The sequence below is a fragment of the Myotis lucifugus genome, unplaced genomic scaffold (assembly GCF_000147115.1).
Source record: "Myotis lucifugus unplaced genomic scaffold, Myoluc2.0 scaffold_126, whole genome shotgun sequence".
Lineage (NCBI taxonomy): Eukaryota > Metazoa > Chordata > Mammalia > Chiroptera > Vespertilionidae > Myotis > Myotis lucifugus.
Window position 1 is genome coordinate 875,052 of NW_005871174.1, and position 25,249 is coordinate 900,300.

At 38.9% G+C, this 25,249-nt stretch overlaps 1 protein-coding gene across 5 annotated transcripts in view; it reads right to left on the reverse strand.

Annotated features, from left to right (window-relative positions):
* PKN2 (protein kinase N2) overlaps positions 1-25,249 on the reverse strand; it is a 101,989-nt gene that overhangs the window by 37,506 nt on the left and 39,234 nt on the right. For all 5 annotated transcript variants that reach the window (XM_014460143.2, XM_006093902.3, XM_023758229.1 and 2 more), the window contains 2 exons: positions 17,207-17,392; positions 15,584-15,693 (listed from right to left, as the gene is read on the reverse strand). In XM_014460143.2, coding sequence (XP_014315629.1) covers positions 15,584-15,693; positions 17,207-17,392 — 296 coding nt within the window. The remainder of the gene's footprint in view (positions 1-15,583; positions 15,694-17,206; positions 17,393-25,249) is intronic.

The window sequence follows — 25,249 nt, forward strand, 5'->3', positions numbered from 1 at the left end:
AGAAAACTTGCCTCAACATAATAATGGCCATATATGACAAATCCATATTCAAAGGAGAAAAACTAAAAGTATTTCCTTTAAGACCTGAAACCATAAAACACCTAGGAGAAAACATAGGGAGTCAAATCTTAAACATTTCTTGTAGCAATATTTTTTCTGACATATCTCCCCTGACCAGGAAAACAAAAGAAAATAATAAACAAATGGGACTACATCAAACTAAAGAGTTTTTACATAGCAAAGGAAACCATCAACAAAACAAAAAGACAACTTGCTGAATGGAAGAACAAATTCTCCAATGGCACATCAGATAAGGGGTTAATATCCAAAATTTATAAAGAACCCATACTACTCAACGCCAAAAACAAATGAAGAAACAAAACCAACCAATACAATTAAAAAATGGGCAGAGGACCTGAATAGATACTTCTCCAAAGATGACATACAGATGGCCAACAGACATATGAAAAGATGCTCAACAGCACTAATCATCAGAAAAATGCAAATTAAAACCACAATGAAATATCACCTCATACCTGTCAAGAGTGGCAATCGTCAATAAATTAAACAATAAGCGTTGGCTAGGATGTGGAGAGAAGGGAACCCTTGTGCACTGATGGGGGGAATGCAGATTGGTGTAACCACTATGGAAAACAGTAAGGAAGTTCCTCAAAAATTAAAAATGGAACTGCTTTATGACCCAGGAATTCCACTTCTGGGTATTTACCTGAAGAAACCCAAAACACAAATTCTAAAGAATATATGCATTCCCTATGTTCACTGCAGCGTTATTTACAATAGGCAAGATATGGAAGCAATCCAAGTGCCCATCAATAGAGGAGTGGATAAAAAATTAGTGGGAAATATATACAATAGAATATTACTCAGCCATTAAAAAGAATGAAATATTGCCATTTGTGACAGCATGAATGGACCTAGAGGATATTATGCTCAATGAAATAAGTCAGTCAGAGAAAGGCAAATACCATGATTTCACTTATATGTGGAAACCTAAAGAACAAAATAAACAAACAAAATTGAAACAGACTCACAGACACACAGAGAATGGAATGGTGCTGCCAGATAGGAAGAGTGTTGGGGGACTGGGTGAAAGAGGTGAAGGGATTAAGAAGTACAAATTGGTAATTACAAAACAGTTATGGGGATGTAAAGTATAGCATAGGGAATACTGTCAATAATACTGTGATAACTATATATGGTGCCAGGTGGATACTGGAAATAGCTGGGAGGGGGCTGGGGGAGAAAGAACACTTTACAAAGTTATGATTCCCAAAACCTCAGCTTCTTCTTCTTTAAAATGGTAATATCGCCAAAACCGGTTTGGCTCAGTGGATAGAGCGTCGGCCTGCAGACTGAAAGGTCCCAGGTTTGATTCCGGTCAAGGGCATGTACCTGGGTTGCGGGCACATCCCCAGTGGGAGATGTGCAGGAGGCAGCTGATCGATGTCTCTCTCTCATCGATGTTTCTAACTCTCTATCTCTCTCCCTTCCTCTCTGTAAAAAATCAATAAAATATATTTTTAAAAAAAAACAAAATAAAATGGTAATATGCCTGGGTGCTGTGGCTCAGTGGTTGAGCATCTCCTATGAACCAGGAGGTCACAGTTCAATTCCTGGTAAGGGCACATGCCCAGGTTGAGGGCTTGATTCCCAGTAGGGGGCATGTAGGAGGCAGCTGATAAATGATTCTCTCTCATCATTAATATTTCTATTTCTCTCTCCCTCTCCCTTCCTCTCAGAAATCAATAAAAATATATTTTTTTAAATGGTAATAATTACACCTTACTCAAGAACCCATTGTAAAAATTAAAGGTGAAAGAAAAGTTGCCAGTAATGGAGTCAAGATCTGAAAACTGAGACAACTTTTTAAGTACAGCTGAGGCTAGAAACTAAAATTTATAGTAATTGGTATGAACCATTTCAGCAGCATTCAGCAATTTGGAGCAGATTAGACAGATGGCAGAACTGATTTGCTGTTGGGAGTTTCTATAGCAGGTGTGGTATAGAGAGAAAGTTGAAAGATGATGTAGAGGCATCAATATGAAAATGGTTCAGGGTAACACGGGTTTTAGAGTAAATAGAGGGGAAAAAATCTGGTAGGAACTGATGAGTCCCTTCCTGAAGAATCAAGGAAATGGAAATATTTTATTCGACATTTAGCTTAGTGATGATGAAGTACAAGAGGCAGAGGAACAACAATAATACCATGACTTAGCGTTTACTACTTAACCATATGTACTACAAGGTATTAATCTAGGTCAGTGATGGCGAACCTTTTGAGCTCGGCGTATCAGCATTTTGAAAAACCCTAACTAAACTCTGGTGCCGTGTCACATATAGAAATTTTTTGATATTTGCAACCATAGTAAAACAAAGACTTATATTTTTGATACTTATTTTATATATTTAAATGCCATTTAACAAAGAAAAATCAACCAAAAAAATGAGTTCTCGTGTCACCTCTGACACGCGTGTCATAGGTTCGCCATCACTGATCTAGGTGCTTTGTGTAGTTATCTCATTTAAGGAAATAGTAGTAAGATTTGGTGAAAGTTCAGCATATTGAATTTAAGATTTCAGAACAATTCATTGCTAAAATGTCAGGAAGTAAAAATACACTGGGCCTGAAGTATTCAAAAAATTTGAAATAATAGTAGGTTAAATAAGTGTTTAGATATACAGATTTTTAAAAAATCTCTCATAATGATGGCTAATGTTAGAGTGAAGAACCAAAGTCCTTAAAGAATATTGGAGAGTACCTAAATGATCAAGAGGTGACAGATGAGAAAGAAAAAAAAAAAGTAGACAATTATAATATATTAGAGGCCTGGTGCACGAAATTTGCGCACTCAGGGGGTCCCTTAGCCCAGCCTGTGCCCTCTTGCAGTCTGGGAGCCCTCGGGGGATGTCCCACTGACGGCTTAGGTGTGCTGTCAGTCGGACATCCTTAGTGCTGCCAAGGAGGCAGGAGAGGCTGCCGCTACCGCCACTGCACTCACCAGCTGTGAGCCCGGCTTCTGGCTGAGTGACGCTCCCCCTGTGGGAGCGCACTGACCACCAGGGGGCAGCTTCTGAATTTAGTGTCTGCCCCTAGTGGTCAGTGTGCATCATAGCAATTGGTCGTTCAGCTGTCCAGTCGATTTGCATATTAGCCTTTTATTATATAGGACTAGAGGCTCGGTGCATGAAATTCGAGCACTCAGGGGGGAGGAGAGGGTCCCTCAGCCTGGCCTGTGCCCTCTCGCAGTCCGGGAGCCCTTGGGGGATGTCTGACTGCAGCGGAGGTGAGAGAAGCTCCCGCCACTGCCACTACACTCGCCAGCTGTGAGCCTGGCTTCTGGCTGAGCGGTGCTCCCCCTGTGGAAGCGCACTGACGACCAGGGGGCAGCTCCTGCGATGAGCATCTGCCCCCTGGTGGTCAGTGATGTCATAGCACCGATTGTTCTGCTGTTTGGTTGATTTGCATATTACCCTTTTATTGTATAGGATAGTTTGTCTCAGAGGACTTACATAGCCTCAAAGGAGGATATGACATGTTATTTGATAGTAGCAGAATTTACCTCAGCAAAAGAGAGGTAAAAAGTGTAAATGTTACTATAGCTCCAGAATAAGTTAAAAAATAGCATCTCAGATTAAACAATATGCTCAATGTCAGACAGCTCAGACATGGAGGAAATTTAAATGTCTCTGTGTTCCTATTCTATGACTTGTTCTATATTAAGATGCTTTACTCCCCATTAAAAAGATGTTGCATGCATTTTTATCCTTTTATAGGGAGGAAAGCATCTTTCTCACTGACATAGTTTCTATGAGAGATCATTTTCACTTTTTGCCTAAATATCTAGGTTTTTACCTCAACCTTCTTATTCATGCCCCCTTGTGAGTTATCTGATAGAAGACTTTCTTCCTTTTTTTCTTGAGAAGCAGCCATTAAATGAAAGAATACAATGTGTTCTCCATGCCTTAAGTTTTACATGGGTTGGGGCCCACAATGTTGCTGCATACTCAACCACAGTGTCAAATATCAGCTTATATTTTTGTAATATAGATGAGGATATTGACTGTGCATAGTTTAAAAGAGTTATAGTTTAACCTTCTTTAATGTAGTATAAATTCTGAAAATTTGAAACCAATAAATAGTCATAATCTGGTATTCTATCTTACACCCCACCCTCTCACTGCTACTGTCATACCAATAAATGCAATCTTTCTATAATCTCAGTTGTCTACATCCTTCTCTCTGACCATCACCTAACATTCTGACTTACTCTCTAAAGTACCTCAACATCTACTGACCCTTCAGCCTCACTGTTACTTCCAATCTGGTAATCCTTTTTACTGGCTCTCACTCTCTCAATGTCCTCTCTTACTCCTTTTTCTATTTAATTAGTGAACATTCTCTAGTACTCTGCTTTTAACAGCACTGATTCCTGATAAAATTTTCTAAGTTTCAGTTCTAAGGATGTGAAGGAAAACCTCTATTCTGTAAAACTACTGTTTGGAATTCTCTGCTATTCTTTGGATGGCCTCTTATTCTGAAAAAATAAGTTTGCTTTCTAGCCTGCTTGAATAATGGGGGAGATAAACTTAGCTGTCTGACCTTATAGGCCAGAGGCTAGATACACCCAATGCCATGCCAGGTGCATTTTTTAACTGATAGAACTGTGTAGTTTGCCAAAACCGGTTTGGCTCAGTGGATAGAGCGTCGGCCTGCGGACTGAAGGGTCCCAGGTTCGATTCCAGTCAAGGGCATGTACCTGGGTTGCGGGCACATTCCCAGTGGGAGATGTGCAGGAGACAGCTGATCGATGTTTCTCTCTCATCGATGTTTCTAACTCTCTCTCTCTCTCTCCCTTCCTCTCTGTGAAAAATCAATAAAATATATTAAAAAAAAAAAAAGAATCAAAACTTCATTTAAAAAAAAAAAAAAAAAAAGAACTGTGTAGTTTTCAAGGCCGCCGCCAGCAAGCACACAAAGGGCTGGCTCTTCTATAAAAAGGGAAGTTCTGCTTGTAACTTGGCTTAGAATTTGGATTTATTTCCCTAAGCCCGCCGCGGTGAATAAAGTGTAACTCCAAACTCTCAGAGCGCTGTTTGGTTCTTGTCCGGTTTTTTCTGTAACATAATTGGCTCCCTGACATTTGGGGAAGACTGGGGAACCACCCATCGTGGCCTTTTGGCCTCCGGTGTGGACTGGGTTTGGGGACCGGGGGAGCCGGATAGGCCCCCGGGAGGCGCCACTCTGCTGATTTAGCAGAATTGAACCGGGGGGACTCCGGGCACTCCCGGACCTCAGCCCAGGACCCAGCCGGCATCTGGAGAGCGTGGACGGACACACCTTGGGACCTGTCGACAGAATTGGTAAGGTGGGGGCCCCAATCCCCTACCAGTTTGGCCCACTCGGAATGAGTGGAAGGGGAGCTTGATCACCTCCCGGGAAGCCACAGAGCTCCCTTTGGAATTGGGAATTTGTTTGGAATTTGGAATTTGTTAGAAATTGGGAATTTGTTTAAACTCTGAGTGGACAGCTGTTTGTTTGTGTGGGACTAGCCAATTTGCTACTGAGAAGGGGGACTGGACGCAGTCTTAACTCCTCCGGTAGGTTCTCATAGTCCAACATGAGAATTCTGTTCTGGGACATGGGTGCCAGGAATGCCCCCACGCCCATTTGGGGAGCTGGGCATTGTTTCGTTTATTTGCTCAGCTCCAGTCTAGGCTGGTGTACTGAGAGAGTATGAGTACGAGTGTTTGTCTGTCTTGGCTGCTCATTAACTGGTCTGTGTAAAGTGAAAGCTACTTTGATTTATTTACATTTCTGTTGATTCATCTGGCTGAACATTTGGACTGGACCCGCGATAGGCTGCAAAAGTCTCTAGCAGTTCTCAGAATCTTTTGCTCGCCATTACAGAAGGAATCAGCCCACTTCGCTAATAAAAATTTCTGTCTATCAGTTGCTCTTACCTGGGTTGTAAATTCGCTGTATTAAATTGAAATTTTGAAGTTCTAGGGTAGATTTAAAGGCTAAAATAAAGGCTGGCTAGGTTCCAAGATTACTTGGTTCTGAGATTGCTTGTAAGAAAAGCAAGAGAGAAGTCTTTTCAAGTTAACTATTTGCTTAGCAAATTAACAAAGTAGTAAATTTCAAAGAACTTGTTATTTATGGTTTTCTTATCTCTTTGGTGGACATAAAGGGCTTATAGCTCCGCAGGGCGGAGAGATTTACTGGCCCTGACCCTGCCTGTGACATCATAGTCCAACATGAGCCACCTAAGGCTGAAGTTATTATTAACTGTCTATAGACCCTGTTAACCCCTGATTATGTGTCTCGTGTGGTCTGTTGTCTTTGTCTTTGTGGTTATGTGTTTTGTTTGACTTGCTGTTTTCAGTTATTTATTAGGATCCTCATAGAGGACATAACCTGGTCTTTCCCTTCCTCCCTCATCCTGATTCTGAAAGCATCTGTAACTGGATTTCAGGTGGCCTCCAGGCTTTCTGTCTGCAAGAAATCTCCCTATGCACCCGTTATCTTTCCAGGCCGACTAAGAGTCATGTTTCCCCACAGGTCGGACCCCAGCTTCCGGGAGGGAGGACTACTATAGAAGCAGTCTGTAGTTTTCTTCAAAACTCCCACTATTTAAAGGGAGACAAACAACTGGACTGGGGGACAGGGAAATTGGTCGGAGAGATCAAGAGTAAAGAGGAAAAATCTGTGAGGGAAAGCAACGGTCCTGGGCTGAGAGAAGGGGGGCCAGGGTGTTGGCAGTTATGTTACTGGCTGCAGACCGCTAACAGGTGCCTTATCAATTAACTTCAAGGTCACAAGTTTTCTGTGAGCACCAATCTAATTGTTCACTTTTGGTAATCATTAAAAGATTAAGGTTTCTAAGAATAAAAAATTCTAATACAAAAAAAAACCCAACTAAACTCCCAGGAAAAAAGTGGAGGAGAAACGGAGCTGGAGTCTGCAGCCACCCTGGTGATTTAGAAGTTTAGAACTGTTTGCTAGGCAGACTCAGCCCCTGAGAGCCAGGTCAAAGAAGGGGGGCTGGATGCCTGAGCTGCCCGCTGCGGCCCTGAAAGAAGAAGCAGCAGCGAGAGAAGTGGGGAAAGCAGAAATTTACCTGCCACTAGAGCTGCCCCTCTGCTGCCCAGTGAGTAAGGAGTATTTACAACAAGCAATACAAGACTTGGGCCTTTGGCTTACTGGCTACAGCAGTTAAAACAGAAGCCAGTGACTACTACTAGCCTTCCTACAGCCCCAGGAATAGAGCAGCAAGCCTGGGATTTATAAAAGCTGCAGATAGAGCTAGTGAAAGCTCCCTGTTTGCAAATGGACTGAAAGGGTTTAGTACCTGTTGCTGCTGGAAGAGGAGGGGCTGATATCCCCTTCCAGTGCACTCCCTTGGAAGAGGCCTGATTGCTGCTCTGCCACAAAGGGGACTGGTGGGAAGACAAGGATAGCAGGGCCCTGTAACTACTAAACAGGGTTAACAAAAGGGCAAAGAAAAAGGGCACTCTCCCTGGACCTGGGAGCCATCAGGACTTTGAAATGCTCCAAGAGAGGAGGAGTCTGACTCAGAGACTGGCCGAAACCTCGTTGGGTTAGGAGGACCGGAGGCTACATATTGAACTTATAGACTGCAGTTTGCTAGGCAGAGGTCCAAGCCCAGTTGTATAGGGGTTAAGCTACCTGTGTACAGCAAAACAACTTTCTCCTGTGCCAGAATACATTTTAAGGAAATTGGACAGACTGTTTATCGCTAGAAAGAAGAACTGGCTGCAATGCACGGCCCTGACAGTGGCCTGCAGAAAATTGTATAATAAACTTAGATGATGCCTGCATCTTCATGGACATGGCTCCAAAGAGACAAGGACAATTTTGCCTTATATAGGAAGGTCAAGAGTAGACTTTAGTCACCTCCCTAAGATGTTTGTATAGCCCTACCATATCTCATGTTTAGAAGCAGAAGACTTAGCTGCCTGAAGTGGCCATGGTGCCAATATTATGTTTCATTGTATTAATATGTTATATTAACCTTTGATTCTCTTACAGGTTTGAATGTAGCTGTAGCTGCCAGCAGTTGCTATAGACCGGTGATGGTCTACAGTCCTTGGTAGTCTTTGGGAGTAATTGGCAAGTGTCCAGATTCCCACACTGAGGGCCATTGTTATGGCTATGTGTTAGCTGTCCTGGAAGGAGGCTATGTGGGGTGAACCCCAAAAGTAGAGGGTGCCTAGCTGCTGAGAGGGCAAGTGCCCAACTGGGCAAAGAATACCCATCAGGTTTTGGTCTCTATTAAGAGACAGTTGACAGTTGGCAGCCTGTATACTGTCTTGTAGGCCTGTGTGACCATGCCCATGTCAGGGGTGGTACAAACCTCAACTGTAGGAAACTGGGGAAGGCCTGTTTGAAACAGAACGAAGTATTGAAGTGGTAAATACTAGCCCTCTGTTACAGGAATTACAGACCCTGTGAGGTCCTGTGACATGTGAGACCCTGTAAGGAAATAAAGCTCCTTTAGTCCGTTCTGAGAAAACAAGTCAAGTGTGGGGAGCCCTCCTACAGGGAGAGCCATAACTATCTATTTGAATATAGACACATTGTAAATTTCTTCTTGCCATTTGAAGACAGTTATATTACTCTGAAGAGTCCATGAAAAGGGACTGGCAAGGAAAATCAGAAAATCTTGGAGCAGATCAGTATGTTTTTCTCCTCATATAATTCCTCTGAAATTTGGCAATGCTTAATAAATCATGGCAATACATTTCTTTGCATAGATTCAATAAGACTGGTTCCTAATAGTGGTTTTATTAACCAAAAACTTTGACTGGAGTATCATGTTTTAAAGAGACCTGTCTGGACTCTGAAGACTTGAAGCCAATAAGAGTGCCACGGGAAAAGCCTGGTATCCTGCTTGGGAGCCCTGAAGATGGCTGGCGCTGAGCGTCAGGCCCATGCCGTACCATCACTGGCGGTTGGTCAGAGTAGAAGGGGAGCAATAAGGACGCCTCTGAGTCCCTGCAGAACCCCCACGCACTCTGGGCCACAACAAGTAGGAGGGCTACTGAGATGGGCCTTAAAGCCTAGGGCTTGGGCCCAGGTGGAGTTGCTACAGGTGAGGGATTCACCTAACTCAGCAGATACTGTAGGCAGGCCTGATGGCAGCTAGATAGCTTGGCTTCCTGGCCCTACGGGGCACATTAAGATTCAATCATGAGATTCCGGCAAAGGTAGTCGGTTACCATTCTTGTTGTGTTTATGCAAACGATCAGGCCAAATTGAATACAGTAGATAAAATGGTCTTGATTTGGTTTTTTTGATAAAAACAGAGGTAATTTTGAGGAGAAAAATTCTATTTCAATAGAGGTTGTTAAACCAACTAGTGCTACCAGATGTAACTAAGTATTTCCACCTCTAGGTATGTAAGACAAGGGGCTTAGCCAAAGAGGTACTCACCCAAAGTCTCAGCCCCTAGAAAAGGTTGGTAGACTATTTGTCCAAAAGACTTGACCCTTTTGCATTTAGGTATTTTGGTTTTAAAAATTATTGTGGCACACTGGTTGAAAATGGCTGCCTTAGGCTAATTATTTAACCTCTAAGACATAATTTCCTTATTAATTTGTAAAATGAAGGGGCTGGATTATATCAGCAATTCTCAAACTCCCATCCCTCCGGAGTGGCAAATTCCAAATGACATTTTATCCAGAATCTCAATTTAAAGTCGTCTTTGCTATCTTCTAAGAGAATTCTGAACCCTGAACTCCCAGGAACATAATTAAACTTTTCTAGATCATCTGATATCTGTATCATTTGTAGAATATCTTAGAACTCTAAAAAGACCTATGAATCTTTGTATCTTGAAAAGGCCAGAATCAGTACGGACAGCTTAGTTCCCAGAATGCCTTACAAAAGAAACTTGACATTTGAGGCAAAATGCTGAGCATGAACATGTCAGATAGTTTAAAATAACATTTTCTATAAATGTATTTATGAATATTTTCTATAAATAAATATCTACAAATGTAAGAGATAAAATAAAAAGTAAAAAGCACAGGAAAAAGTAAAATGTACTATGTAAACAGAAGGAGTTAGCACAATAAGGAATGTGGTTTCTGCCAAAGAAGTTTACATCAAATTAGAGACAAGTAACATGCATATCAGGAACCTAAAAGGTCTCGTTGGCCTGAGGAATGAATAGCTTTACTTAGCCATGCAGTGTTTTCAAAATTTCAAAGTGAGGATTAATCCAAGTGGGAAGAATGGAGTAGAAAAACAACTGTAGGTGAAGATTACAATTGCAAGTAAAGAACAACCAATCAACAGTTATCAGTCTTTCTAGATCTCTAACACTGTAGTTTGTGTAATTTTAAACCACTTTCTCTCTTCCAGGTTTTCATCATCTTCTACTGTGTCCTCCTCTGTGTAGCTGTTATCTACCTCATTCAAGTTATCATAAAGGAAAGAGCATCCATTTAGAACAATGGAAGTCAAGTATCATCTCTAAAATGTATAAATATGTAATTAACTACTCTGGTTCTCAGATTCCTTAATTATAAAATGATCACAAGACATTTTACTACTTTTAAATTCTATTTTTAAACATATAACTCTGTAACACAATAACCTGACTACAAGGGAAATCTAACCAGCCATTTTCCCTCTAACAATAAGTTTCATTTTGATAATATTGCTCATCAAAAATTCTATAATTACTTTAAATAGGCTCTGAAATGAAAGAAAATGACATTTAATCAATTAATTTCCCATTACCTAGCATGTTCCTCTATTATACTCAAATTTATAGCCACATGTCAAAACCCAGGGCTAAAAGAAATAACTAAATCAATGAGTGGCTACACAGGCAATGCAAAGTATTTTATATACAATACACCTCAGTTTTGAAAGAATCCCTTATAACAGTCCTGTGATGTTAATATTTTATCCCCATTTTAGAGATGGTGAAACAAGTGTCCAATAGTAAGGTTATGTAATTTGTCTACTATCAAATAGCTAATAAGTAGCAGATGGACAATAAACCCAGTCTCTTTGGCTTCAAAGCCAATGTTACAGCAAATCTACCAATCAAAAATGAATGGAGAAATAGGCAGACCTTTCCTGCACCTCCTCCCAGGGCTAGATTGGATATAAAACTGAAGTGGGGAACATACACCTGGAATTAGAACTGAGGCCCAGCTGAGGAGACTTATATTAAAGGACAGAAAACCCCCAAGACCAGTAGGGAGGGTGAGGTCACTAGAGGAACTGACCCAGCTTCCAGGGGCCGCAGGCCGAGAGTGAGGAGGAAGCTCTGAAGCTACAGCAAAGTCTTTTCCCTCAGAAGATCGAGGCCCGGAACCCAGGCTAGGCTCCATAGTCCAGAGCACCAGACCTGAGAACAGCAGCCCAGGTAACATCAGCTCTGAAAGGCGGCAGGGTTGCAGGACCTGGCTGAGTCTGGAGCCAGTAGGAGAGAAAGCCCCAGTTTTGTTTTTGTTTTATTCATTTGCAGCTACTCACCCGATGCTTCAGTGCAGAGGGAGGCACACACTTGAGGTGCGCCTAAAGAGAGGCTGGGGTGGGAAGCATTGCAACGAGACGTGGAAAAGCAGCAGCCAAGAATCCTGTATTTGGTCATTCATAAGCACCCAAACTGAAATGGCTATTTTCACTGAGAGGAGCTGCTAGCCTCTCCCAGTAGCTGCAGGACAGGTGAAAATAACAACCCCACCCTAGGTGATACAGCCCGCCCGCCCTATCCTCAGGAGCCCTGCCTGCCACACCCTGCATTTTGACTTTTCAGAGGAAACAAAAAAGAGGCCAAGCCTGCTGGTTTGAACAGTCTCAGGGAGCATCAGTGATTGGGGGAGGGGCCTTCTGCCCCACTATCCAGGGAACATGACTGGTAGTTACTTTCCCTGCACGGGAGAGCTGATAGAAACTCCAGGTTTCCAGCTGATCCCACTGGATTGCATAGAAGGATCTCTGTCCAGCCAAGGGCAGAGTAATATTTTGGGCCACTAGCTCTGGGACAGGGAAACACACCCACCACATTCCCTGAAATCTGAGCAGTACTTCTCTGCCTAAAGCCTTTTCAGAAACAGACTTTTGAGTGATTAAGATTGACAACTGGGCTGTGGCCAGATGGCTCAGTTGTTTGGAGCATCATCCTGTACACCAAAAGGCTGCAGGTTCGATTCCCCATCAGGACATATACCTAGGTTGTGGGTTTGATCCCCAATCAGAGGCAACTAGCTGATGTTTTTCTCACATCAATGTTTCCCTCTCTTTCTCATTCTCTCTCTCTAAAATCAAGAAAAACATCCTTGGGTAAAAATTAAAAAATAAATAAATAAAAAATCAACAGCTGGCTAACAGGCAAAGGTGGGCAGAGAAGGAGCCCAGGGAACCAAGGGAAGTTTGCTGACCCATCCTTGGGCCCCATGCTGCAAACAAACCTGCATTAGAGGGCAGACTGGCCCTTTCTACTTGCAGCCAAGTCCTGTGGAGACAGGCACAAACTGTGGATCCCTTGGAGCTTCAAGCATGTTGTTGAAAGCCAAAGGAAGACAGTCTCTGACAGTGGTTAGCACCTAAGTACCTCACGAGAAGCCCAGAATTGGCAGACAGAACAGTTAGCCAGTCATCAGAAGAGCAGGATCCAAAGGGAACTCCCATGGAGCACTAAACTCTGCTGAAGCGAACACCACTTCATTTTTTCTTCTTTTTTTTCCTCTTTCTTTTTACTTTTTTGGAATTTTCTCTTTCCTTTTTTAAATTTATCTTCTTTATATATCTGACTTTATTTGTTATTATTCTAGTCTCTATTGTTTTGCTCACATATCTGATTTTCCTCTTCCCTTTTTTAAAATATAATTTTAGAGAGGAAGGGAGAGGAAGAGAGAGATAGAAACATCAATGATGAGAGAGAATCACTGCTGGCTGCCTCCTGCACCCCCCACACTGGGGACTGAGCCCGCAACTCATGCATTTGCCCTGACCAGGAATCCAACCTGACCTCCTGGTTCATAGGTGTATGCTCAACCACTGAGCCATGCCGGCTGGGCTCCTCTTTCCTTTTCCTACTCAATATTTTTTTCTTTCTCTCTTTTCCTTTTCTATCTGCTTTCTCCTCTATTTTGCTTTTCATATTTTTTTCTTTCCTTTTCTTCCTCCTTTACTTTCGTACATGGGTAGGGACGCTAGGCCTGGCTGGCGATCAGAGCTGATCAGGGCCTTCCGGCTGCCGGCCAGGGCCTTCCTTCTGGCTGCTGGCTGGGGCCTCCCTTCTTTGGCTGCCACCCAGGGCCTTCCTTTGTTCCACGCCACCCCCTGGTGGTCAGCCTACGTCATAGTGAGCAATTAGTCTCCCGGTCACACTCCCGTGGGGACAATTTGCATATTAGGCTATATATATATATTTTCCTTCCCTAATTCCCCTAATTCTTTATTCTTAATTTTCATTATTTCAGCTCTGCACCTACATATTCCTTTTTCTCGCCCCCCCCACTTTATTGTTTCTTTTGTGTGTGTGTGTATGTTTGTTTCTTTTGTTGTTTTTCTCCTCATTTTTTTTCCATATGTAACAGGATTTTCATCATCCCACCATTCTAGCATTCTTTACTGAATAACCTTTTATAATGCTTATCTGATCTAAGATATGATCTGATCCAACTCAAAGATTTTTTATTGCTCTTTGGCAAACCTTCTTTCTCCTCCTAACTTTGGGATACTGCTTATGATCTGATAGGTAGACCTTTGTTTTCTTACTTATAAAATCTTTCCAATTATGGGTTAATAACTATTTTTATTGGCTTCTATAGTCCATGATATCATATCATTTGTCATAGGCAATTCAGATGATGTCAACTCCCCTACTGAAAGCCCCTCAATTGTCTTCCAATATATAGCCTGTAAAGACCCTAGCAATCTGGCACCTACCTATAGTTGCTATTTTACTTCACAATGATCATTTTTATTCTTACAACACATCAAGTTCTCTACCTTGGAGGGAGGGGACATATGCTTTGTATCTTCTACTAGGAACACTCTCCCTGGATCTCTAAGTCTGGCTACGTTTCACCCATCAGGTCTCAGGTTAAATGTAGCCTTCTCAAAGAGACTTTCCCTAATTACTCTATTCAAGTTAGCCCCCATCTTATTTAATTACACCATCCCACTTACTTCCTTCATTGCACTTGTATATTAAAAAAAAAATTGTTTGCTATTTATCTTCATTCATTAGAATTTAAGGTCCATAAATTAAGGAAATTGAACTATCTTGATTAAGTATCACCAGCATGTAGAATGATGTTTGGCATAGAACAGAAAATCAGTGATTATTAAGATTATGAGTTCCATGACAGCAGTGAGTATATATTCTCTCTGTAAACTAGAACTAGTAAAATGCCTGGTACATGTAAGATGGTAAATAAATATTTGTGAAATAAATGGAGTGATCTTATCCACTTGGCATTCACTAATCAGAAGACTTCCATATACACATATTCGAACCAAGAAAAGCAATGATGAGGGGCCTGATTAGGATGCTGGTTGTGAGGATTAAAAAAAATTACAAATTAGAAAAATATTTTAAAAGTAGAAGATAGAGCAGTAACTGCCACTTCATATCATCATTAAGAATTATAAATCATAAGTATTAATATATATAATTTAAAAAACGACATATGTACCATCAATCTGAATACTAAATGATAAAAAACTTAATATCTTTTTTACATTTTAGATAAAATCATGATTAAGTTTTATTATTTTCTTCCATTCTCCAATGGATGTATTAGAATTAAATAATAAAGTTATTTATCATCATGGATTTATTTTATTTTTTAATCCTCTTCTAAGGATTATGTTTTTGTTATTGATTTTAGAGAGAGAGGAAGGTAGAGACAGAGAGAGAAACATTGATGTGAAAAAGAAACATCGATCAGCTGCCTCTTGTACACACCCCAAGTGGGGATCAATCCTGCAACCTGAGTATGTGCCCTGAATGGGAATCAAACCAGCAACCTTTCAGGTACGGGACAACACTCCAACCGAGTTGCACCGGCCAGGGCTCAGCATGAATTTAAATTTACTGTAGGACAAGTTAACCTCTATGGCTACAGATTGCATTCTAGCCATTCACATCATTTATGAAAGCCACTGAGACACATGGAGGGCTGGATGACTAAGCATAATAGCTCGTTTCAAATCCAGCTTTGATAATATAACCCAGAAATGGTGGGTCAGAAGAATCACCTTAGTGCTTAGAGAGTGCATTATTAACATAAAATATATTTCAATATTAGATCTCACCTGGTTGCCAATCTTTCAGGTTAAGACAAACTACACATTTTCAAATCACTATGCAAATGAAAGCTACAGCAGCAATCTGATATTCACCTCTATCTTAAGGTAGATTTAGGTATAATTCAACAGATGACAAATGTCAAGAATACTAGGTTCTTCAACTCTATTAAAAATAAAACTTCTGTCTTATGAAACATAAATTTTACGTTCAAAATGAATATAAGGAAAATTCAAGTAAAAAGTTTCTCATCTTACCCTGTCTAGTTCCAGTGTAAACTTCTGGTCCCATGACTGATTGGAAATGGGTTTCCAGCTTGTTTGACCAACCACAGTATTATCTAGCTTCAAAACTGCACAGACATCATCTGTAATTACAATTTATAAACTTGCTTAAATATTTTAAAACATTTAAAATAGAGGTAGCACTGTTTAACAGAAATAAAAGTTTTCCAATCCTTTGAAAATAAAGTTTTTCTTACTCAATACTGAAACTTCTGAATCTTAAATAGCTAGTTTTATATATACATACACTACTACACACTCCCAAATGATCCTGTTTGGCAAAAACAAAAATATCAATTTCTATTTTATTTATATTAGAAAATAATTAAAAGGGTGAACAAGTGACCATTAGCTCTCTGCCACAATGTGTGTATATGTTTGTAGAGCTGACCACTGAATATGTGAGGGTTAGGGGTGTTGAACCCCCATGAAGACAAAAATCTGCATAACTTTTGACTCTCCCAAAACTTAACTACTAACAGCTTACTGCTGACTGGAAGCCTTACCAATAATATAAACAGTCAAAGAACACACATTTTGTATGTTAAATGTATTGTGTACTGTATTCTTACAATAAAGTAAGCTAGAAAAAAGAAAATATTTAAAAACCATGAGAAAGTACATTTACAGTACTGTACATATTTATTGAAAAGAATCTGCAGATAAGCAGACCTGAATAATTCAAATTTGTGTTGTTCAAGGGTATACCAATAGCAATCATCCAGTTTGTCTCCCTTTATATTTGCTATGTATAGTTTGTTACCTTAGATATTTTAAATTTTCACGTTTTTCCTAAAGTCTCTACCTACAGGAAAACAAAAACATATTCATCTTTGTTCTCTGTGCTAGGTGAAAATGTCATGTGCCTTTCTCTCTAGTTATACACTTATATCATTTTATAATTATACTTTTTTAATTGATTGATTTTAGAAAGAGAAAGGGAGAAACATCCATTTGTTGTTTCACTTATTTATGCATTCATTGGTTCTTTCTTGTATGTGTCCTGACCAGGGATAGAACCCACAACCTTGGCGTACTGGGATGATGTTCTAACTAAGCTATCTGGACAGGGCTATAATTATACTTTAGAATGTCTCCAAATACTTCACAAACCTGTTATATTTTACTATTACCATCTTCACCTGCTCCCCCATTTCAATATACTACTGGATAGTGGGCTACTATTTTAGTAAACACATTTGTCCAGTGGTTAGTTATCAAAGTTCAATGTTAGTTTAGAAATGCCACTGTATCATTAAAAGAATCAAGATGTGACAAGTCCCACAGCCTCTGTACAATTTTAGTTTGGTGTAGAGAGTGATATCTAATATTTCATTCTTCCAAAAGAATTAATGTCATTCAGTTTTCTAATTAATGCTATGTCATTCAGTTTTCTAACGTTTTCAATAAAGTAAATTTTGTTGCCTTTTTTCATGTTCCTGTCATAGCTTTTAAAATTAAACTATGAAAATCATTATTTTAACGGGTTTTTTTTTGGTCCAACTTTGACCCTCCCCATTCTACTGTGTCCCCAATGCTAAGTTCTTTGTTCTTTAATTTGTTATATATGATTTTAAAAAAATCTAGTTACTGAACTGGATAAGTCATCGGTTTTTAGGAGGTTTCGACTACTTCCACTTTTACTTTTGCTCGTTCTGCTCATGAAAGATGATCTGGTTTCACTTGGACTCCAACCAGGTAGTGCAACTGATGTTGCTTTTGACCTTCCAGGGACATTTTCTAGGATATCTTGACAGCCCATAAGACGAACTTCCAGAGTACCTGTTAGCATAAAAAAATATCAAATAAGAACATTAATTCTATTTTTTAAAATCTTTACTGTTGAAACTATTACATAGGTCCTCCTTTTCCCCCCCAAACCTTTTCCAGCCCACTCCCATCCTAAGAACATTAATGCTTAATATATAAAATTCAGCCCTAACCGGTTTGGCTCAGTGGATAAGAGCGTCGGCCTGCGGACTGAAGGGTCCCAGGTTCGATTTCCGTCAAGGGCATGTACCTTGGTTGCGGGCACATCCCCAGTAGGGGACGTCAGGAGGCAGCTGATCGATGTTTCTCTCTCATCAATGTTTCTAACTCTCTATCCCTCTCCCTTCCTCTCTGTTAAAAATCAATAAAATATATATTTTTTAAAAAATTCAGTCTTTGTTAGCTATTTAAAAATGGGGAGGTGGGAGGGGCTGGCTGAGGGGGAGGAGAGACTTGTAAAGTAGCAAAATCTCTTCTCCCAGAGGATCTGTGGTATAACTATCATCTTTCTTATTTTAATTAGAGAAACCTATTGAAAAATCTTAAGGCAACTATATGAAATTTTATAGAAAAAACAGCACCTCCCGATACTGTCTGTAGGGCATAAAACAAGTTATATAAACTTCCTGTGTATCTGAATACTCACTTCTAGAATTACATGGAAGAATTACAGAATAATGTGGATAGAACATGTGGGAGGGGAAACACATAGCTAATATGCCTATTAAAATAAACATACAGAAATTAGAAATTTGACCATGAATAACAGCTGTGTTTAATAGTTATATAGTTAACATAGAAAAGGACTTTACAGGTTTCTTTTGCATAAATAAATGGGTTTCTGTTCTATATGAAGATGTAAAATAACATCTTTCCATTCTAATAGTTTAGTCAAATAATTATGGTGTGTAATTATCTAAGAACAAAGTAATTGCAATTTCCTTAGGCAAATAAATACTAATGGTGTTCAAAATGAAAATGAGGAACTGTTAGGGCACCTGGAGTTACGGCTTTGTCATCATTGGGCTAGACATAGTGTACTAAGATTTAAAAATGATGCTTTAGGCCCTAGCCGGTTTGGCTCACTGGTTAGAGCGTTGGCCTGGGGACTGAAGGGTCCCAGGTTCAGTTCCAGTCAAGGGCATGTACCTTGGTTGCAGGCACATCCCCAGTAGGGGGTGTGCGGGAGGCAGCTGATCAATGCTTCTCTCTCATTGATGTTTCTAGCTCTCTATCCCTCTCCCTTCCTCTCTGTAAAAAAGCAATAAAATTTTTTTTTAAAAAAAAATGATGCTTTAGTATTAAAATTTTGGATACTGCACATAGAATAACACTTTAGGAAGAGTACTTCTTCCTGGTAAAAGCTGTCCCAATAAACTTAAATAATTAAAGATTAATTTTATTTAAAGTTTTTAAATATCTAAAAGTAACCAAAGGGCTTTTAACAGAGTAAAAAAGCCTGGATTTACCTTCAACTCAACTAACAAAATCAAGACAAAATATTTTGGGGGAAAAGTATTAAAATACTGGATTTCAGGCAATGAAAAACAGTGATCCCTAAGAGATGGGAAACAAATGAGATGAACTCTAAGACTGATTCAGCTTACTGCCTTGAGAATATCCAGGACACAGCGCAGGGACAGAGAATCTCAGGTGGAGCCAAATGGACTACCTGAGTTAAGGAGACAGAACTGAGACTGAAATGACCCAGGCAACTAGAGTTCATAGAAGACAGCTGGCCAGAGACAAAACTCCTTGGATTTACAGAGGGTTCCTCTGATCAAGTATTCAGTCTTGACCCAGTAGTAGCGAATAATTACTCTTGGACTAAACAATGCTCTGGTCCCACACAACAAATCTTAAAAGCAATCCCCAAAATATTAAACTGTTTCCAAGTAATTTAACTGTGACTAGCACAAAGCTCAAGAAGATTTACAGAATTACACAAATATCCAGCACTCAACAAGCTAAAATTCAAAATGTCTGGCATCTAAGCAGAGATTACCAACTGTATTTGTTTTCTACTGCTGCATTTTCAATGACCACAAACTTAATTTGAACCAATACCCATTTGTTATCTCACAGTTCTGTGGGTCAGAGTCTGCGTGGGCTGCTCTGCACTTTCTGCTAAAGATCTCACAAGGCCAAAATCACTGTCTTCCAGACAAGGCTCTTATCTGGAAGCTCTGAAGAAAAATCTGCTTCCAAGCTCATTCAGGCTGTTGCAGAATCCAGTTTCTAGTATCCATAGGACTGGGGAAGCTCTTTTCTTGCTGGCTAACAGCTAGGGAATGTTTTCAAGTTCTAGTAGCCACCTGCATTACTCCTCATGTGGCCCCCTCCTTTGTGAGCCAGCAATGACACATAAAATTCTTCTCATGATTCAGATTTCTCTGATTTCCTCTCTGCCCTCAGTGTCTGAAAATTCTCTGCTTTTAAGGAGCTCATGTGATTATATTAGGCCTACCAGATAATTTTCCTTTACATTAACTCAAATACGACTGATTTAAAAGTAAATAAACAAAAATAACAACTAATTAGTAGTACCTTAATCACATAAGTGAAAACAACCCAAATAGCAATGGCAGGTGAATGGATAAACAAATTTTGGTATATTCACAAAACTGAATACTAATAATAAACAGAAAAAATTATTAATTCACACAACATAGATGAAAATCAAAATAATTATTCAGAGTGAACACAAACAGATTACCCCAGCAAAGAAAATGGAATATACTGTGATTCCATTAATTGATTGATTGATTGATTTCAGAGAGGGAGAAACATCAATAATGAGAGAGAATCATTGATTGGCTGCCTCTTGCATGCCCCACACTGGGGATCAAGCCTGTAACCCAGGCATTCCTTAACCGGAATCGAACCCAGAAACTTTCAGTCTGCAGGCCCAGACTCTACCCACTGAGCAAAACCAGCTAGCGCTATTGTGATTCCTTTGATATAAAATTCTACAAAATGCAAACTAATATGTAGTGACAGAAAACAGATCAGTGATTGCCTTGGGGCAGTTATGGATAAGGAGAGCATGAGAAGAGCAGCAAAGATGGATTACATGAAGCATTTGAAGACACTTTTGGGGACATAGTAATTATCTTGATTGTGGTGATGGTTTCACAACTTTAAATATGACAAAGCTTATCAAATTATAGCTTTTAAATATGTGTAGTTTATTATATGTCAATTATACCTCAATAAAACTATTCTAATAACTGGACGTTGATGACTGTGGCATAACCACATAGCTTTACTAAAAATCAGAAAATAGTATGCTTAAAATGAGTGAATTCTATGGTATGTAAATTATGTTTCAATAAAGCTGCTAAGAGTGGAGTGGAGGAAGCTCCAATCTTCTGTTTGGTTATCTTACCTAATGTAAAATGTTAAGGCAGATTAAGTATAATGGATTCCATTTTAATTTTAGTTTAAAAGAAACAACTTGTATTTGTGTGTTTTATTTGCTTTTTTGTTGTTAAACGGGAAAACTTAGCTCATTTTCAGTGTAAATGCTCAGCTGTAAAAGTAATCCTGGGAAAACTAAAAACATCTGGTTACTACCTCAAACCCTGGTAGCTTATTAAATATTTTAGTAATTTCAATATTAGGAGATAACAATGCTCAACACCTGCTTTCATTTAGGAAAAAAGAAATCTAGAGGGATTTAAGATCTTTATTAAGCATCTAGAAGTTTCTTTCTTTTATGAGGTAATACAATTGCAATTTCATATAACCATATTAGAAATAGCTTAAAATTACATTTTTTTACTTTTATAGCCCATAATATAAAATATTTAAAACAAGCAACTCCAAGAAGTAAATGTTTATTTTCATAAGCAGTACCTATGAATTCCATTAGAACAAGTAAATGTATTTTTATTTTAACTTTCTGGAAAAACTACTTTATATAAAAAATTACATTTTACTAAATTCAACATTTAATCTTGGTACAAGTGAGTAGCATTTTTAATTTTGAGAAAATATTCTTTAATAAAAACTATTCAGTGTCTCAAAATGTGGACCTGAAAGATTCAATTACACATTATATCACAGTAGCAACAAATATGTAAGTACAGTATTATAATCATACAACCACAAAATGAACCAGAGAACAAATGAGACAAACCATACATTATAGCATTCAGTGAAAACTCAGGATGGTAAATGTTCTTACTAATCCTTCATCATGTCTACTCCTTTATTTACACCAATACTATGTCTCTTCCCAGTTACCTCATATTTAGTGGAATTTTTCTAAAAAAGTATCTGTATTAAGAATTCAGATACTTCTTTTAGGCTGCCGATTTATATCACTTTGAGTAAAGTTCAACTTCAGGAATAAAGAAAAGGAAAAGAATTAAAAAGAAATTAAAGAATTGGGGAGAAGAGCCAACCAGAATAGGAAAGGGAAACAATTTCTAGCTATATCCGCTGATTTTCTAAAACATGGCTTTATTACTTTTCTAGAACTAGTAATTTTCAAATATTAGAAAACCATATTTTAATCATTCAGAAATTCTTGAATATTAATGTGTTCATTACTAAACCATAAGATAGTAAAACTTAGATAATTATTGTCCTTGTCTTTTTATTGTAAAATATTTACCAAGTTGAGTAGAGCTCCCTTATCCATAGTTTCGCTTTCCAGTTTCAGTTACCCATGGTCAACCTCAGTCTGAATATGCTAAATGAAAAATTCCAGAAATAAACAACTCATAAGATTTAAACTGTGTGCTGTTCTGAGTCACATGATGAAATCTCGCACTATCCTGCTCCTTCCTGCCTGGGACATGAATCATCCCTCTGTCCAGTGTATCCACGGTGTAGAAGCTACCCATCCCTTAGTCACGTTGCAGCTGTCTCAGTTATCAGATCTATTTGTCATATCACAGTGCTTGTATCTTGTAACCCTTATTTTACTTAATGGCCCCAAAGCACAAGAGTAGTGATGCTGGCAATTTGGATAAGCCAGAGAAGCCATAAAGTGTGTTAAATGAGAAGGTGAAAATTTTTGACTCAATAAGGAAAGAAAAAATATTTTACACTAAGGTTGCTAAGATCTACTGTGAAACAAAGTTCTATCTGTGACATCGTGAAGGACAAAGAAATTCCTGCTAATTTTGCTGTTATACCTCAAACTGCAAAAGTTACAGCCACGGTGTATGATAAGTGCTTATAAATATGATGGAAAAGGTGTTAAATTTGTGGGTGAAAGCATGAATAGAAAACAGGTTCTGACTGACAGCAGCATGTTGCACCACAAAGTAATGAGCCTACATGAAGACTTCAGTAAGGGATCCCCTGAAATGAGTGACACCAAGCCATTTATTGCCAAGTAAGTGATGGTTATGCACATTCAGGAAAAGGTTTGGGATTTCATCATCTAATATCATCACAAGAAAAAAAGTGAGAGAGACCACATTCACAAACTTGTATTACATTATATTATAGTTGTTCTATTTTAATACTACTATTCTAATCTCTTGACCTCACACCGACTCTTTGGTGGGAGGACCAATGCTCTAACCACTGAACACACCAGCCAGGGTGTATGTTTGTATTCTTGATGTTATCCCAGAGGCTGCTTACTTAGTCTCTGTTTCCCTTATTTATTTATTTTTTACAACAATAAATGTTTATTGATGTACAGACATTTTGGGAGCCCAGAGACCAGATATAAACATAAAAACAGGTATCAGCTATCACGGATATCAGAAATTACAAGTGTGAGGCAAGCACAGGAATCAGAATCTTCCTGCCAATAAGTACCCAAAGCCTAGTGCACAAACATGAATCATGTCTCTCTGGTTTGAACCAACAAGATCTCTCCCAAAAACCTGGCTTTAGTAGAGCTTAAAAAGAAATTCTCATAAATGTCCTTAAAGTATCAAATCAGGCATCAAATGGGTAAGGTCAGTTGCAAACCATTTCAATTCCATTAAATTTTACCTCCTGTTTGATTTTACTTTTAATTAGGAGCATATAAATTTAGGCTTATTGATGAAATTATTTTTTATCATTATAAATATTTTATTTTTTTCTAAAATACTCTTCAACTTGCAGTTTATTTGGTCTGTTTTTAGTAGAGTTATACCATTCTTCCCATGCGTAAAGTAACTTAGTGAATGTTTTCCATTCTTTTATTTTCAACCTGTTTGCTTTATTTAATATTTAAAGTGAAATGTTTAACAATCCCATTTACCATCGCACCAAAAAAATTAAGCTACCTAGGAATAAACTTAACTAAAGAGGTAAAAGACCTCTACTCAGAAAACTACAGGACGTTGAAAAAAGAGATAGAGGAAGACATAAACAGATGGAAGAACATACCATGTTCTTGGATTGGTAGAATCAACATCATTAAAATGTCCATACTACCCAAAGCAATCTATAAATTCAACGTACTTCCCATTAAAATACCAATGGCCTACTTCCCAGATCTAGAACGAACTCTCCAAAAATTCATCTGGAATAAAAAAAGACCCCAAATAGCTGCAGCGATCCTGAGAAAGAACAAAGTAGGTGGGATCTCAATGCCAGATATCAAGCTGTATTACAAAGCCACTGTTCTCAAAACTGCCTGGTACTGGCACAAGAACAGACATATAGATCAATGGAATAGAATAGAGAGTCCAGAAATTAGCCCGAACCAATATGCTCAATTAATATTTGACAAAGGAGGCAAGAACATACATTGGAGTCAAGATAGTCTCTTCAATAAATGGTGTTGGGAAAATTGGACAGATATATGCAAGAAAATGAAACTAGACCACCAACTTACACCATACACAAGAATAAACTCAAAATGGATAAAGGACTTAAATATACGGCGGGAAACCATAAAAATTCTAGAAGAATCCAAAGGCAACAAAATCTCAGACATATGCCGAAGCAATTTCTTCACTGATACAGCTCCTAGGGCAGTTGAAACTAAAGAGAAAATGAACAAATGGGACTACATCAAAATAAAAAGCTTCTGCACAGCAAAAGAAACCATCAACAAAACAACAAGAAAACCCACTGCGTGGGAAAACATATTTGCCAACGTCATATCTGATAAGGGCCTAATGTCCAAAATTTATAGGGAACTCATACAACCTAACAAAAAGAAGATAAACAATCCAATCAAAAAATGGGCAAAGGATCTAAATAGACACCTTTCAAAAGAGGACATTCAGAAAGCCAAGAGACATATGAAAACATGCTCAAAGTCACTAATCATCCGAGAGATGCAAATCAAAACAACAATGAGGTACCATCTCACACCTGTCAGACTGGCTATCATCAACAAATCAACAAAAGACAAGTGCTGGAGAGGATGTGGAGAAAAAGGAACACTTGTGCACTGCTGGTGGGAATGCAGAATGGTGCAGCCACTATGGAAGACAGTATGGAGTTTCCTCAAAAAACTAAAAATGGAACTCCCATTTGACCCTGTGATCCCACTTCTAGGAATATATCCCAAGAAAACAGAGACACCACTCAGAAAGGATATGTGCACCCACATGTTCATAGCAGCACAATTCACCATAGCTAAGATCTGGAAACAGCCTAAGTGCCCATCAGTAGATGAATGGATTAGAAAACTGTGGTACATCTACACGATGGAATACTATGCTGCTGTAAAAAAGAAGGAACTCTTACCATTTGCAACAACATGGATGGAACTGGAGAGCGTTATGCTAAGTGAAATAAGCCAGTCAATGAAGGAAAAATACCACATGATCTCACTCATTCATGGATAATAAAGACCATAATAAACTTTTGAACAATAATAGATACAGAGCAGAGCTGCCTCAAACTGATTGTCAAACTGCAGCGGGAAGGCCAGGGAGGGTTGGGGGGCAGGAGGGA